The sequence below is a fragment of the Apium graveolens genome, chromosome 2 (assembly GCF_009905375.1).
Source record: "Apium graveolens cultivar Ventura chromosome 2, ASM990537v1, whole genome shotgun sequence".
NCBI classification, from domain to species: Eukaryota; Viridiplantae; Streptophyta; class Magnoliopsida; order Apiales; family Apiaceae; genus Apium; species Apium graveolens.
In genome coordinates, this window is record NC_133648.1 from 6,546,607 (window position 1) to 6,560,879 (window position 14,273).

The 14,273-nt window shown below is 33.9% G+C and overlaps 2 protein-coding genes across 2 annotated transcripts; both read right to left on the reverse strand.

The window, feature by feature from the left end:
* Positions 1-2,637: 2,637 nt before the first annotated feature.
* Positions 2,638-6,665, reverse strand: LOC141684920 (uncharacterized). The gene is made up of 6 exons (XM_074490057.1): positions 6,653-6,665; positions 6,465-6,595; positions 6,288-6,344; positions 5,216-5,299; positions 2,897-3,093; positions 2,638-2,707 (listed from the first exon to the last, which is right to left on the reverse strand). The coding sequence occupies exons 1-6, from the start codon at positions 6,663-6,665 to the stop codon at positions 2,638-2,640; spliced, it is 552 nt and encodes a 183-aa protein (XP_074346158.1).
* Positions 6,666-7,824: 1,159 nt separating this feature from the next.
* LOC141705794 (sugar carrier protein C-like) lies at positions 7,825-10,123 on the reverse strand. Its single transcript, XM_074508684.1, has 4 exons — positions 9,991-10,123; positions 9,555-9,880; positions 8,492-9,121; positions 7,825-8,378 (listed from the first exon to the last, which is right to left on the reverse strand). The coding sequence occupies exons 1-4, from the start codon at positions 10,121-10,123 to the stop codon at positions 7,923-7,925; spliced, it is 1,545 nt and encodes a 514-aa protein (XP_074364785.1). The 3' UTR covers positions 7,825-7,922.
* Positions 10,124-14,273: the final 4,150 nt, after the last annotated feature.

Below are 14,273 nucleotides of genomic sequence, written 5' to 3' on the forward strand. Positions count from 1 at the left end.
AGTCCAAGCTTCTTCAAAATTCTTCTGAGGCATGATCTTCTTGATCTTCTTCCAGATAGAATCCTTAGGCTTGATACTGTTTTAGGAAAAAGACTCCAGTCTTCTCCTTTGCATTTTAACAGACTTTAAGTGTTACAAGTACAAAATACAAATTTAGATAACAATACAACTTACTCAAGGTTGACCTCAAACTTAACTGATTACTGAAAATAACTGTTCATTAATCTTCTACTCAGATCAGATGTCCATTTGACTTGCTTCATACTTTGATCAGAGATGCTAATGACATTGTTATCTCCAGTAATCTTTGACATTATCAATTATATATTACAATACATATAACTTAAACTTACTTTGTTAATACTAGTGTAAATAAAAAATTAACATTTTCCCATACATACATACGTTGGATTTCAAAAACTAATAATTTTCATTAAAATCAACTTTAATATTAACAGTAATGTAAATTTTACATTATTGTATATTATGATTGCAAGTCATTTTGACTTTAGTTATGCATCTTTTATCTTTTTAAAATTGAGTAAGTTAATTGTAAGTTAGTAGTGAAATCAGTAATGATATAGACCGGTACATAAAATTTATTTAAATAAAATTCAAAATTTTTGGTCAACTATGTATTCAATATATATGTTAATTTTTAGCTTTTTATTTGTAAACATGCTTATGGAATTCTACAGATTAAGTTTAATCGTTTCGTTTTAAACGTACACTGACTACCCTGTTTATATTCATTTATTAAATACAAATTATATAACACAAACAAGAATATATATATATTTTTCTTAATGAGCTAGATTAGAAACGTTGTGTAATTTGGTAATGTCTTGTATTAAAATAATACACATTGATAAACAATCAATTTGTATTTGATATACGTTAGACATAGTACAACATTTACAAATAAGAAAACAACTAAGAGCAACTCCAACAACCTCCTTGCATTTTCAATACAAATAATATAAATAAATGAGCTCCTAATTATTTAAAAGTCAAAATCAAACAATTTCTCCGACAATTCTCCCTAAACTCACTCTCTATCTATCTTTTTACTCATTAAAGTCATTTATGTTAAATAGACGGGTAATAAAAATATAATATAATAATAGTTGAGGAGGGGGTATTCACTCCTAAAATTGAGGAAGCATTCGAAACTCCCAATGTTATAGAGGGGGAGATAGCTTGTTTGAGAGAAATTTTATCTCAATTTCTTCAAAATTTGACTTAAGAGCCTATATAAGGATAGTGTTGGAGTTGCTCTAAGAACATTATCATTGCATGATGCATAAAAAAACTCTAGAAAATGACTCGTGCCTCGCACGGGTTATTATGCTAGTTCCACGAGATTCAGCGGCAATCCGACAACGTTAGTAATGTATTTCTTGGTGAAAAGGTTTTGGGAAAATGCGATCTCGTGCATTTTCCCTGCCCTTTTTTCTGAAGATGGTCCTGGTGCTTTCTGGTTTCGGCTTCAAGAGTTTAGATGTTATATTGTGCTGTATGAAGTTGATGAGTACAAAAAAGAAAAAGGGTTGGCAGCTATGTTGTATATTTTATATAAATTTACCATCCCGTGAGTAATTATGAATAGGTGCCTCTTTCAGCACGTGTTTTCTCCTTTTTCCCGACAAGACTAATATTCTAGTAAAATAATGTAATAATATCCGGAAAATGAATTTTGTTTTTTAGAAAAATTTGTCGTCTAATCAAAAAATAAACAAGTTATTCTCAGAAATTCAAATAACAAAATTTTATCGTTAAAAAAACAGAAAACTTCCTTTGAACAACAAAACCAAAAAAATTTAAAAATATTAATAAAATGTAAAGAATAAATATATTTTTGGAAATTGTAGTAGTTAACCATATTTTTAGACTTTTTCATCCAATATTGTTGTATTTATGCCTAGACTTCATTTTTATTCTCGTTCTCGTGTAACTGTTGTATATTATGTTAGGTTAAACATAACCCCACAAAAAAATTAAACCTTAAAGTTATATCCCAACCATAATTATCACAAAGAGAATCAAGTAACAGACTGATTATTCGCACAAAATCCAGATGTCTACTAATGGTACCACAATTTCATGTTTCGTTAAGTAAGAAGCAACTTCACACTTTGTTTCACCAAGAAGATGAAAAAATGCCTACTTACTTAAAATCATACTCTTAAATAAAAGTGAACTGGGATAATTTTCTTGGCCAAGGACCATAATGTCAGTAATTCAGTAATTGATAGTTTATGCGTGAGTATTTTTGTAGGTTTCTGTAGGTTTAAGTGAGAAATGCAGTAGATATAACAGATAAACAGAGAGATATAGAAGATTACAGGTGGAAACAGATAAATTTAGGCAAGATATGTAGACAAGAGAACAGAAATCAGGTAAAACTTGCAAAGAAAGTTAAAATTTTCTAGAAAGCCAGAGAGATGCAGTAGAGAGGGAGTGTGGTATAAATGTATCCCATTTTCATATATTCAGATCATAATGACAAGTTCCATGTACAACCCCAATATTTAGTACTCAAAACATATAATTAGCTTCCACTTCTAAATAATGGTGGCCCCCTGCATTCACAACAACTACCCCAATCTAAATGAGCCAAATTCATAGATTTTAGTGCTAAGCATGTGCCCATGGACAAACCTTTCTCTCGTTATTAAAACTAACCTGCACGTCACTATCATACTTCCTGACATCACATCCCCTTAAACCATGTAGGAAAATTACACCTAAGTAAAACCTTCATCCTCCCAAGTTGCCTCATGAACACTAAAGCCTGTATGATAAACCATCTTATGATATTTTGAATACTCCTGCTATCCAGAGGCCTTAAAACCAAGCTACCATGTTCAGATACTTGAGGTAATTGTTGATGTACCTTGTTTTTCCCAGTAGCAACTGGGACACATGAAACACATAGTACACTCTAGAAGATTCAAGTAATGTTAGCTTGTAGGCATCATGCCCTAATTTCTCAAGTGTTTTATAGGGACCAAAGTATTTAGCAACCAGCTTTAAGATGGCTGCAACGACCTTCCTGTAAGGTTGCAACTTGCGATACACCTGATCCCCTTTCTGATATATGATTTTAATACAACAATCTGATTCCTGATTCCAAACTCATGCCGCCTCGCGAACCAAAAGATGCCTAAGGCATTGGTGCAAACCCCGGTGGACCCTTTCAGTGCTGCATCAGACTGGGATAGTATGCTTTACTCAAATTCAGTCTGGAACCAGAAAATTAAATAGAATTTTCCTAAATTTACTAAGAAAGAGGTTGTCCTTGTCACTAACAATAGTTTCTAGTAAGCCAATGGAATGGGGAAGAGCTATAAAATGGCTCCCATCCATCGCAACCCAAAAAACATCATTACCTTTAGATTTGGGTAATTCTTATGATAAAATCCATAGAAAAAATGGTCGAAATAAATTTTGGTGTGCTCTTGTCCCAAGATGTCCAAGGTTGCCGCTAAGCTAACCGGATAAACCTGTGAACTCTTGTTCTTGCAGTGGACAAACCTTTGGCTAGGTTGTCGGATTGAATATTTTTCTTTGTAACTACTATTGCTCTCTGGGTAGATATTGCATCATCGCTTTTAGCAAATAGCGAAAGCCCCAGAAATATCAATTCCAACAATGTTACTAGAGAAAGGACCAGGATATTGCAGTTAAGAATTTAGTTCAAGGGGCTCAGAATACCAAGGGTGATTTTTCCTCGAATGCAATGGATGAATGCTGTATTATTTTAGAACCAACATCCTATCCACCCAGAAAATACTTATAAAATTTCAGAAGAGAGAGAACAATACAAGACAATTTGGAATGTTCATGCCTAAGTATCATTATTATTATTACGCAACAACATAGAGAAAAAAGTTATAATCAGCTGCAATATTAATAAACATTCTCTTTCAGCCAAGGCCAAAAGTAGAACCCACTTCGAGATTGCCAAGTCAGGTACTTGTGCAGTTGTGCTCACGCTCACACAAGGGCCAATAGTTGGAAATTGTGTAACAATACGCATCATCAATTAAGAAAACAATCCTTGCGGAGGTAAACCTATTCATCTTATACAAAAATTAGCTTAATTCAACTGCCAGATCTCATCTAAATTAGGATCTTTATTACTGAAAGATTAGTATAAGAGAAGTTAGTAAGATATAGTTAATGAAAGAAAAGGAGCATTTTACTGGACCAGCCTCTGAAGGAAGGCTTACTAAGCCCTTTAAAAATCAATGTTTTTCTTTTTTCCGGATGAAAAATAATCATACTTATTGTAGCCAAGATCCTTCTCACTACGAGCAGAATATACAAGTACCACTGAATGTATGTTTACTGTAGTGAACTCAATCACAATGCAAAGAGATTATTAATCAACTATCTTCAGTAAAAGTCTTCTAGGAGATATTTAGCAAGTCCAGAAGACGAAGAACAATGATGCGTAAAAGCTTGGTGAATATACCACTACAAGCTTGTTTCATATAGGAAACAAGTCATCCTTCAGCAATCTGAATATATCTCTTCAACTTATAGTCACAATTGTATTAACTGTCTCACAGTGAAACGTGGATCAGAGGATCAACCTCGACAGCAGAATATAAATATCCTAATAACTTGTGAAGAGACACAGACAAGCATGCAGCAAGCAAAGTAACCTAGTTGGTAAACTAGGCTAGTGGTCAGTGGACTGAGTCTAGCTCGAGTTTGGCAGACTCACTACAGATCTGAGTCATACAAAGTGTATAAGCTAGGGTGCCTTTTAGAGTGAATTTCATTAGGGAAATCCTCCAAAAATCTCATGTATTGGAAGTTAGATTACAATTTCCTGAAAATTCATTTCTTTATACAGAGAAGATAGGAACTCCTTGTTAATCAAACAGGATTGTGCTATTGCTGTTGTTATTGAAATTTGTTATTGCATGGGAAGCCTCTTTTTGTTAATAAATTACCTAAGGCAAGATATAAATTGTTAGAAAAAGTTACTCATGCCACTTGCAATGACATCAGATATTTCCTTTCACTCATCCAATTTCCAGTCCAAAGTTTTAAATTTCCTCTTTTGAGAGATGTTTTTTTGTTGACTGCAAAATTAAAGTAAAAATTCAAGAAAATGCAACCACCAAAAAGCGTCTTAGTAAAAATGATCTTACACATACTGCCTCGAATGTTTACAACTTGCGGCCAGTGTATCATATACGTTCTCCAATTGTTTTGAAACACTTGCTACAACATTCCCCATATTTTGTTTTGTAACAAACATAATATCAGGCAAGGACCAACCCTAAAAAAACATAATGTATATTCAATGATCAGAACTCGATAGGATAAAATAGAAAAGAAGTCCAATCAATTTGGTATCCAGTTCTAATAGAAGGAAATAAAAATACATATCATATCTATTGTTTGTGAATTTTATAGTTCTTTGGTGCATATATAATCACTTTAGTTTAAGATTAAAAAGAGTTTTCCATTGGTCTCAGATAGTTCAAACGCAAGTGCAAATTGCTATAAGTACATTTGAAAGCTAAGATATCATCCATGTCCATTAATAGACTCTATCAATTTGTTGAATCAATTGACGGAGTGTAGCTTAAACTTATATACAGCTGATAATCTTCCGACGTTAAATCACCAGGGAGAATAGTCCACAATTAGTGGAGGTCTATCTTTAATAAGATATGATTAAGAGAATTCTGTGCAGAAGTGATGACAAACAGATGTACAGAAGTAGAAACAGGAGAAACTTAGAAGTTTAATCAGCTACATGCCTACTTTCCAAATTTAAACCTAGGTTACTTAAACTAAACTGCATCACCTATCAGTTAATAAGAATATCAAGTTACAATGATCCCAAGCAGAACATTAGATAAGGTATGCTACGAGCACCGGACTGTCTGTTGTTAATGTTCATGGAAAGCAAGTGCTTGAAATGATTCATTTTTCATACCGCTAGAGCTTGAACTTCCGGTATAGATAGTTATAGGTATGCTAGGGTCATACATGATGTCATTCAATCCCATAATTCAATGATGTCAAACATGATTGTCCTTCCACTAAGATTCTACAAGAAGGGTTCCCTGGGTCATGTACGACAACTGAGTGCATGTATGCAGTTAACATGGTAAGCAAACAATGCTTCTACAACGATACCAATGTCAATAGACCGTTCTCCCTCTTCCAAACCTTTTCTGAAGGGACCCAAAATCAGCTTTCTAATGGTTTTAAATAGTTTCTTCCAATACCAAAGTTTAGTCCTGGAATCTGTAAACCTGTGCAATATTGTGCTGACTTTGAAAATTCATGTAAGTAATTGTACAACGCCAAGTCTAAAAACATATTACAACTTTAGAGAAGATTTATCAAAATTATTTTCATTTCGTAATTAAAACTCAAAGCAAAACTTGATCAAGGTGCTTAAATTAACAACTTCCTTCAAAACAATATACCTGAGCAGCATAATAAGCTCCATCATAGGCAGGTGAGCTCACGGTCTCATTAACACCCTTAGTCAACTCCTTCGGTTGCAAAATGACATCCGACAACTTTCCGCTCTTCAAAATAATCGTACCAGTAAGACCTACACAACAATCATATACATAAACACACCAGATCCGAATCTGATGTGGAATCTAACATATCAACTTCATAACTGGTGTTAGATCTTTTAGCTCAGAGTCTGTTCTAAGAAGAAACACACCAGATCCGAATCTGATGTGGAATCTAACATGGGCTGGAATTGGCTCGAACGTTGGATGGCAACCCGTCAGCAAGAGAATTGCTTAACAGAAATACCTAAGCAATATGAGCCACTTAACATAAACCAAAAATCAGCTACAAGGAAGAGGCTGTTATTTGATGTAGCGGGAGAAGAGGAAAGTTGTGGATCAAACGAAGTATCTATACAACTTGATAATTTTTCTGTCTCGGCATTCTCAAAAGAAAAGGAAGATTACACAAAGCCCCTGCAGGATAGGCTAAAGCCAACAAGTGTTTCAAGATGCAAAACTTTGCCAAGCTACCACTATTCAAAGGAGACTGTTAATCTAGATGCTCAAACAAATAATCCAAAGGACAAGGTTAAGGTAGATTCTCAAATAAATATATAATCTAACTAGAAAAGTGCAGTAATTTCTGTCTGAAACAGATAATTTTCTGTTCAAGTTTCTCAGACATGATGGAATGGACAGTACCATATCAGCATTCAGCAGCATTAACAGAACTATGTCATCTGATACAGGTCTTCAAAAAGTATTCTGCAGGGGAGGATGAAATGGACAAAAAACATAACAAGCTAAACCAGTCTTCGGAATTAAAAGAGAGAAGCAGAATGTAAAGATGCTGCCACTAAAGCATCGCCAGAGCTCTGAGATTGCACATAACTACTCCAAGTATTTTAGTAGCAGAATATGCGTCTAAGATTGGATTTGCATAATAGTGTTGTGGCTTCTTACTATATGTAACTCGAGGTTGACTTGGTGTAATAGGGCTGTGCCTTTCTAGAATATGTGTAGTATTTTGTTATCTGCCTACATGTGCAGGTTATAACTTTCAAGGGAAAATAGGTTAAGAGTGCTACATTGGATGTTTTATTTTAGCACTGGATAGAGAATTGAGATGTGCTAATCAAGCATGTCATACCAGTGTAGAATCTTAATAGAGTAGCTGTATACCAAAAGGCCTTATATCAGGAAGAAACTACAAACTGTCAAAAAAGACTCAGAATATTTCTTATAAACTAAAATTTGGCAAGATTATAACACATTAACAACTGCAAAATAAGTCTCAAAGATTGCAATCCAAAAAATTAAATTCACTCACTATGGCTACCTACCAATGTTTCGGTATAGACATAAAATACCTAGCAACTCAACATAAAAAAGTATAACTTATTTAATAAAACTTCCTCACGGAGAGCATTTTTTGGGCTTCTCATTATCGACATCATCATCCACGAACCTTTTCCAGAATGCATGTGACTTCCAAACCATTGCCATATCTTCGATAGGAATACCTTTAGTCTCAGGCAACAAGTAGTGCACGAACACGGTCATTAGTACGACGAAGAATGCAAAGAACACGAAAAGGCCAAATTTCATCCGACAGAGCATCATCAAAAAGAGTTGAGCAATAACAAATGTGAAAAACATGTTCACTGAAACTGTGATACTTTGTGCGGCCGATCGAATTTCGAGTGGAAAAATCTCACTTGGTACTAACCAGCCTAGAGGGCCCCAAGACCAGGCAAATCCAGCCACATATATGCATATGAAAGCCACAATAGCAATAGCATACCCCTTGGATAAATTATCATTGTCGCCGGATGTTCCAAATTCTTTTCCAATAAGAATTGCAACAATAATCTGTCAAAAAAATTACATACACAACAAAGTAAGAGGTTGCATCTCAAAATACATAGGGCTAAGTCCACGACATATAAAAAAATAGCATCGTTTATTGAATTGAATATGTATACCTGGCATATAATCATCTGAATACCTCCTTCAAAGAAAAGAGCTTTCCGGCCGAACTTATCAACAGCATATATAGCCACAAAAGTTGCAATCACGTTTACTAAACCAGTGATCACAGCAGATGTAAGAGAGGCGCTACTCCCAAAACCAATAGTTCTAAACAGAACCGGGGCATAGAACATGATAACATTAATGCCAGTAATCTGCTGAAAGAATGGAATAAGTATAGCCATTACAAGCTGTGGCCTATACTTTCGTTGCAAGAGGTTTCTCCAAGGATGCTCCACTTTCTTAGATGCTTCGCTCGCTGCAACAAGATCTTCAAACTCCTCGTCAACATTATCGACACCACGAATTTTCAGTAATTCTGCTTTAGCCTGATCTTGCTTCCCCATTTCAATCAATGAGTTAGGAGTTTCAGGGAGAAACAATGATCCAACAATCATGAACAGAGCAGGAACAATCGCTCCTCCTAAACTCAAACGCCATCCCCAACCTCCTTCAATCTGTGCAAACCAATAGTTCACAAGATTTGCTATGAGGATACCTAGAGTGATTGATAATTGAAAGCAAAAATTGAGGGCTCCTCTGTACTTGGACGGTGCCATTTCGGAGAGGTAGAGTGGCACTGCCTGTAGTTACAAAATAACATAATAACATTATAGAAAAACTTGAATAATTAACATGACTGATGTAAAGCAAATAGCAGAGAACAAGACAAACAAACAACGTTATACCAGACTTGTTAATAACTATAATGTACACTGATTAACAATACTCAGGATTTCGATAAATCATTCACACAAATACTAATACTCATCAACACCTCAAAACTTGTAGCAAACTTGTTAGCAGAATAATGACAGCAAATGTAAAAGCAACAGCCGCTATGAACGGCTTGTACTAGACTTATAACAAATTATCGATTTAAGTAGTAATTCAATAGATAAACTAACAAGTTAATCAATACAAAATCAGAGACAAAAATAATATATATTTATCAGTTGAATATAAAGATTCAGAGAGTGGTCGGGTGAAGCGTGTGTCCTAAGGAAAAGCGGGTACCTGATTTCCAAATCCAATACCGAAACCAAGTAAAATCCTGCCAACAATGAGCATGGCAATATTCTGAGCAAGACCATTAATGAGAGCACCTGCACAGAACAGAGCACCACCCACAAGCATAGACAGCTTTCGACCTAGCCTTCGTGTGACCCAAGAAGCCGCAAAAAGAGAAGAAAACAAAGCTGCTACGTACAATGATGAAGTGAACGTCGTCAGTATCTGACTATCAAATTTGCAATACTGATTGGTGGAATCGTCAGCCTTCTGTTTTTGATATACGGATGGAAAGAACTGTTCCAAGAACGAATCCATTGACGTCACCCCGCCTAAAGAGTGGAACAAAAAGAAGATATGATGAGCAGTTGAACATGCGCCAAAAATATAAACATAGCAAAGTATTTGACAAATTTAATTGTGGATTTATCATGTATATTACCAGATACACCAAGATCATAACCGAAGATCATGCCGCCCAAAGCAGCAACAATGCATGCTACCACAACACGTGTGGTGAGCTTTCCCGGATAAACTTTCCCGTTGCTAGAGCTTACAGCACCACCGCCAGCCATGTTCACCGTAATGTATATATGTAGACTGAAATTTTTCCTTTTTTTTTATATTTATTAAAGCTAAAAAACAAAGTTAGATTTAAGATTTTAGATGAGCTCGTTAAACATTCGTGATAGCAGAGAGTGTATAAGAGTATGAATGAATATTAGATGTTGACATGGGTATATATAGAGATTTTTTTATGTTAGATCTTCTATTTCTATTCCCTGTGGAACATTATTTGTGTATTCACGGTAGAAGTCAAATTCAGTATATTTATTTAGGATAATAATATTTATCTTATGTCCTATCTGGAGGAGGAGATGCTTGTTGTCTGTATGTCTTCTTTTTCTATTCGGAGTATAAGTTGATTACAATTGTAATCAATTGCCTATTGCCCAGTAGTAGTACTACTATGTACCGTTTATTAGTTTGATTATTATTACTATCTTTTGGCATTTGAAGTTAACTTATAATACAAGCGAAAAAACGCTTGATGCTCTAGAGTCCCGGAGTCTCCACCAGTAAGCCTTCAAGACGTTTCTTGGTTCTTTTGGCGAGCAAGCTCTGCTTGATGCTGCCTCCGAAGCTCCTCCTTTGTGCTTTCTTGATTTAAAGACCTTAATTAGTGAGGTCTTAAAGGAATTAGGGTCGGCACCATTTGCTTCCGATTTAGCCTTCAGCCGTTCCTTCTCTTCTTCTTCATCCTCCTCATCACCCAATGAGTATAACACATCCTTCATAAAAATTTATACAAGGGAAATCAGAAATTGCAAAATTTTGACTTTGACGAGTCAGTGGCTATGTATACCAGGTAACGTTGAAATTTTACATTATTTTAATCTATGTAATTTCTCCAAATAGAAAGTAACCTTGTCATGCAATAAATCATTTTATGATATTGAGCATTCAAACCTTTGGTAAGAAGTGTGCAAATTATAGCATGACTAACTAGTTATATGGATAGAAGATTCTTCGTCGAATATGCTTCTGGTCAAACTATAGTGTTAATGGAGGTGTTCCCCTTCTGTTTAATTGTCGCAGATTGGAGAAACATACAAGCTTGAGTTACTTCTGGATTAGATGTTTAAAGATGATATTTGTAAGTGTTTACTAGGAATGTTGCCCACTGATTATTCGATTAGACTTATACAGATGATTAGGCCAAGTGTCTTCTGGTACAATGTAATTTGTCTTAATAATGTTTTTAATGTCTTGTGGGTAACACTTTTTGCTATTCATGCTGCCGCTTGTATCATGTACCTTATTGCCATTCGTCATAAACCTCTGTTAAATTCATGGCTGGGGCTTATCTATGCTGATAAGGCTAATGACCAGAGTACAATAAAGTTATATGTGACAGCAATGTACTGGTCTATTACTACCCTTTCGACAACAGGCTACGGTGATCTGCATGCTACCGATGAATGGGAGATGGTGTTTACGACCATTTACATGGTATTTAACCTAGGATTGTCATCGTATATCGTTGGAAAGGTTATAATCTGGTTTCGAAAGTCATTTTAACGCATGTTATCTCATCTAAATTGCATCTTATTGTAATTTTAAACCTTTAAGGGAGGATTATCATCTATGTAAAACTAGTGCATGTTGGAGTAGGCAAATTGCCGGACCATGTAAATCTTGGATTGCTTGTTCTTTCTTGCTAGTCTTTCTCAATTCCATTCCGTTTCTCCATTCCGTTTCCCCGATATGATCCAAACATCACCTAAAACATAACAATAATTCAAGTTGCACTTACACAATTATAATTTCAAAATATCTGAGTTAAAATTACATTTTTATGTGATAAAAAGGCCATTTTTTCAGATTATGTTGTTTCGGGCCATTTTGTTTTAATTGTGCTTAAAGGCGCCAACACCCATGTAGTTGTGCTTCTTAGTTAAACATTATTTGATGATTGACCTCTTTAAATGTGATTTGTAAATGACTTGCTTTTTAGAAAATTAAATATTTTCTGTGCACTTTCTTATTGCAATTTGCAAGAGAACTATAGGCTGATGATTTTTTCGGTGAGAAAGGTTATCGGCCACAACTGTTTAGTGCTCGTACAACACGAGTGAGTCGGTTGTTAAGATTGAGTCTTACTGTATTTTTGAATCTTATTCCGGCTAATGTTAGAGAGGGGACAATATTAATGAACAATTGTCTTCAGGTATGTGATTTGAACTACGCATTCACATAAAGTTTCTTTTTCTTAAAAACGGTGATGACTGTTGATGCCGAACAAAGAATAAAAATATTAATGTATATTTATTTTATTTTATTAGTTAAGATCAGATTTAACGTAATTTATTTTAATTATTATATTATAAACTAGTCTAAAACAAGTGTCATGCGCGGATTATTTTTAATATTATATGACTGTTAAATTTAATTTTAAGTGAAAATTTTAAGCTCTGAAATTTATTTATTAGAAATTTTTAATGACACGATCTGATAATAATTTCAAATATACACATGTAAAAGTTAGTGATATTTTAGTTTTAAAAAAATATAACTAATTGAAAAATATAATTTAATTGATATTTATAGGTGTGTTAATGAAAGATAATTATGTTTTAATTAAGAGGCAACTCACATCTATACGAATTATCTTTAATTGGGTATACCGACAAAATCCAACTAATTATATTCATATTTTTTTAGTTTAATTTGTTCAAGTCGGGATCAATTGTAAAAAAAATTATATACTAATGGTAAAAAAAGTCTATGTACTAATGGTAAAAAAAATTATGTTAACCTGGATAAAAGTACATATTATTTTAGCCGGTCTAATTATTTTCTTATCTTAATTTTTTTATCGTAAGGAACCCGCAGCAGGTGCGTACTTGGTAAATCTCACAGGCTCACGCAATAGCCTACAAACCACTGCAAACCATATGAATCAAGCTAAACCACAGTTAATGAGGCATAATCATAAATTTTCCTCCCGTGGAAGGATAATTTTCCACTATTTAGCCAACTGAGCTAACCCTTACGGGCTTCTTATCTTAATTTTTATTTATCATGAATCAATTGTAATATTTTTTTAGTCTGAATGAATAACATATATTGATTTATTTTAGTCCGGCGCAATTTTGCTGACTAAGGAACCATCTCAATTTTCGTTTTATTAAAATAGTATGGATATCCTTAATTATATGAACCCAAATATTGTAACCACAGATCTACCATCAACCTTTTAATATTTCGGCTACTGGGGTCGGATCTCATTATCCCTCACTTCTAAATCTATATTATATCTAAAAACGAATTAGGTAAACTTTAATTTTATTTTAACACAAATCAATAATATAAGAATTATCTTTAGTTTGAATTTAATTTTAGTTTTAGCGTAGATCAATAATACATATTACTTTGTTTTAGCCTAAGCCCGTTATACCAACTAGCTAATTACATTTAGTTTATTTTTAATTTTATTTTAGCTCCAAGTGAATTTATTTTATTTTAAATCGAAGAGATAGTATATTTTGTTTTAACGTGATAACATTATATTGACCAATGTATTATGTTTCAAATTTTATTTTTGTTTTAGCTCGATTCTTAAAATACTTTTTAGCCACATCGGTAATATTTATTATTTTGTTTTACCATTAGCTAGCACATCTTGGTTTTAGCATCATGCCAATTATATCAACCAAATCCAGCTAATAACATTAGTTTTTTGTTCAATTTTATTTAAGTCTGGGGTAAATATAATTTTGTTATAGAACGAATAGATAATATATATAATTTTGTATGCCATGTATTTGGAGAAATGGACCTTTTTAGCACAATTTTTAGTAAAAATACCCCAAATAGCACAATTGAAAAGAAAACCCTAAATAGCACACATAAACGCTAAATCGTGTAATATTTATCCTCTTGAATTTTCCGCCTGTGGTGTGAACATAGGCTTTTTTTTCTGGTGGACCTTTGCTGTTATAGCCCAATAACGCCATGTTAGCATATGTTTACCTTTGATACTAATGCAATGTATTTTATTTATTAATGACTAAAACTATAAGGGGGCGTTTGGTAGGAGGTATTCAACAAAGGGAAAGGGAAAAAATTGGACTCGTTCCCTTTGTTGATGTTTATTTAGTAAAAACAATCATATTCTCTTTTCCCTTTTTTTTTTGCCAAAATATTATGCATTTCATCAAA

Bases quoted from the DNA above. Each gene is read 5' to 3' on its own strand.
- LOC141705794 (XM_074508684.1), bottom strand. From the start codon at position 10,123: ATGGCTGGCGGTGGTGCTGTAAGCTCTAGCAACGGGAAAGTTTATCCG. The intron at 9,122-9,554 runs GTACCCGCTTTT...TTGTAACTACAG, and splicing joins GTATTGGATTTGGAAATCAG to GCAGTGCCACTCTACCTCTC. The intron at 8,379-8,491 runs GTATACATATTC...TTTTTTTGACAG, and splicing joins TTCAGATGATTATATGCCAG to ATTATTGTTGCAATTCTTAT.
- LOC141684920 (XM_074490057.1), bottom strand. The intron at 6,345-6,464 runs GTATATTGTTTT...ATATGTTTTTAG, and splicing joins GAGCTTATTATGCTGCTCAG to ACTTGGCGTTGTACAATTAC. The intron at 2,708-2,896 runs GTACATCAACAA...ATGTGATGTCAG, and splicing joins TTGCTACTGGGAAAAACAAG to GAAGTATGATAGTGACGTGC.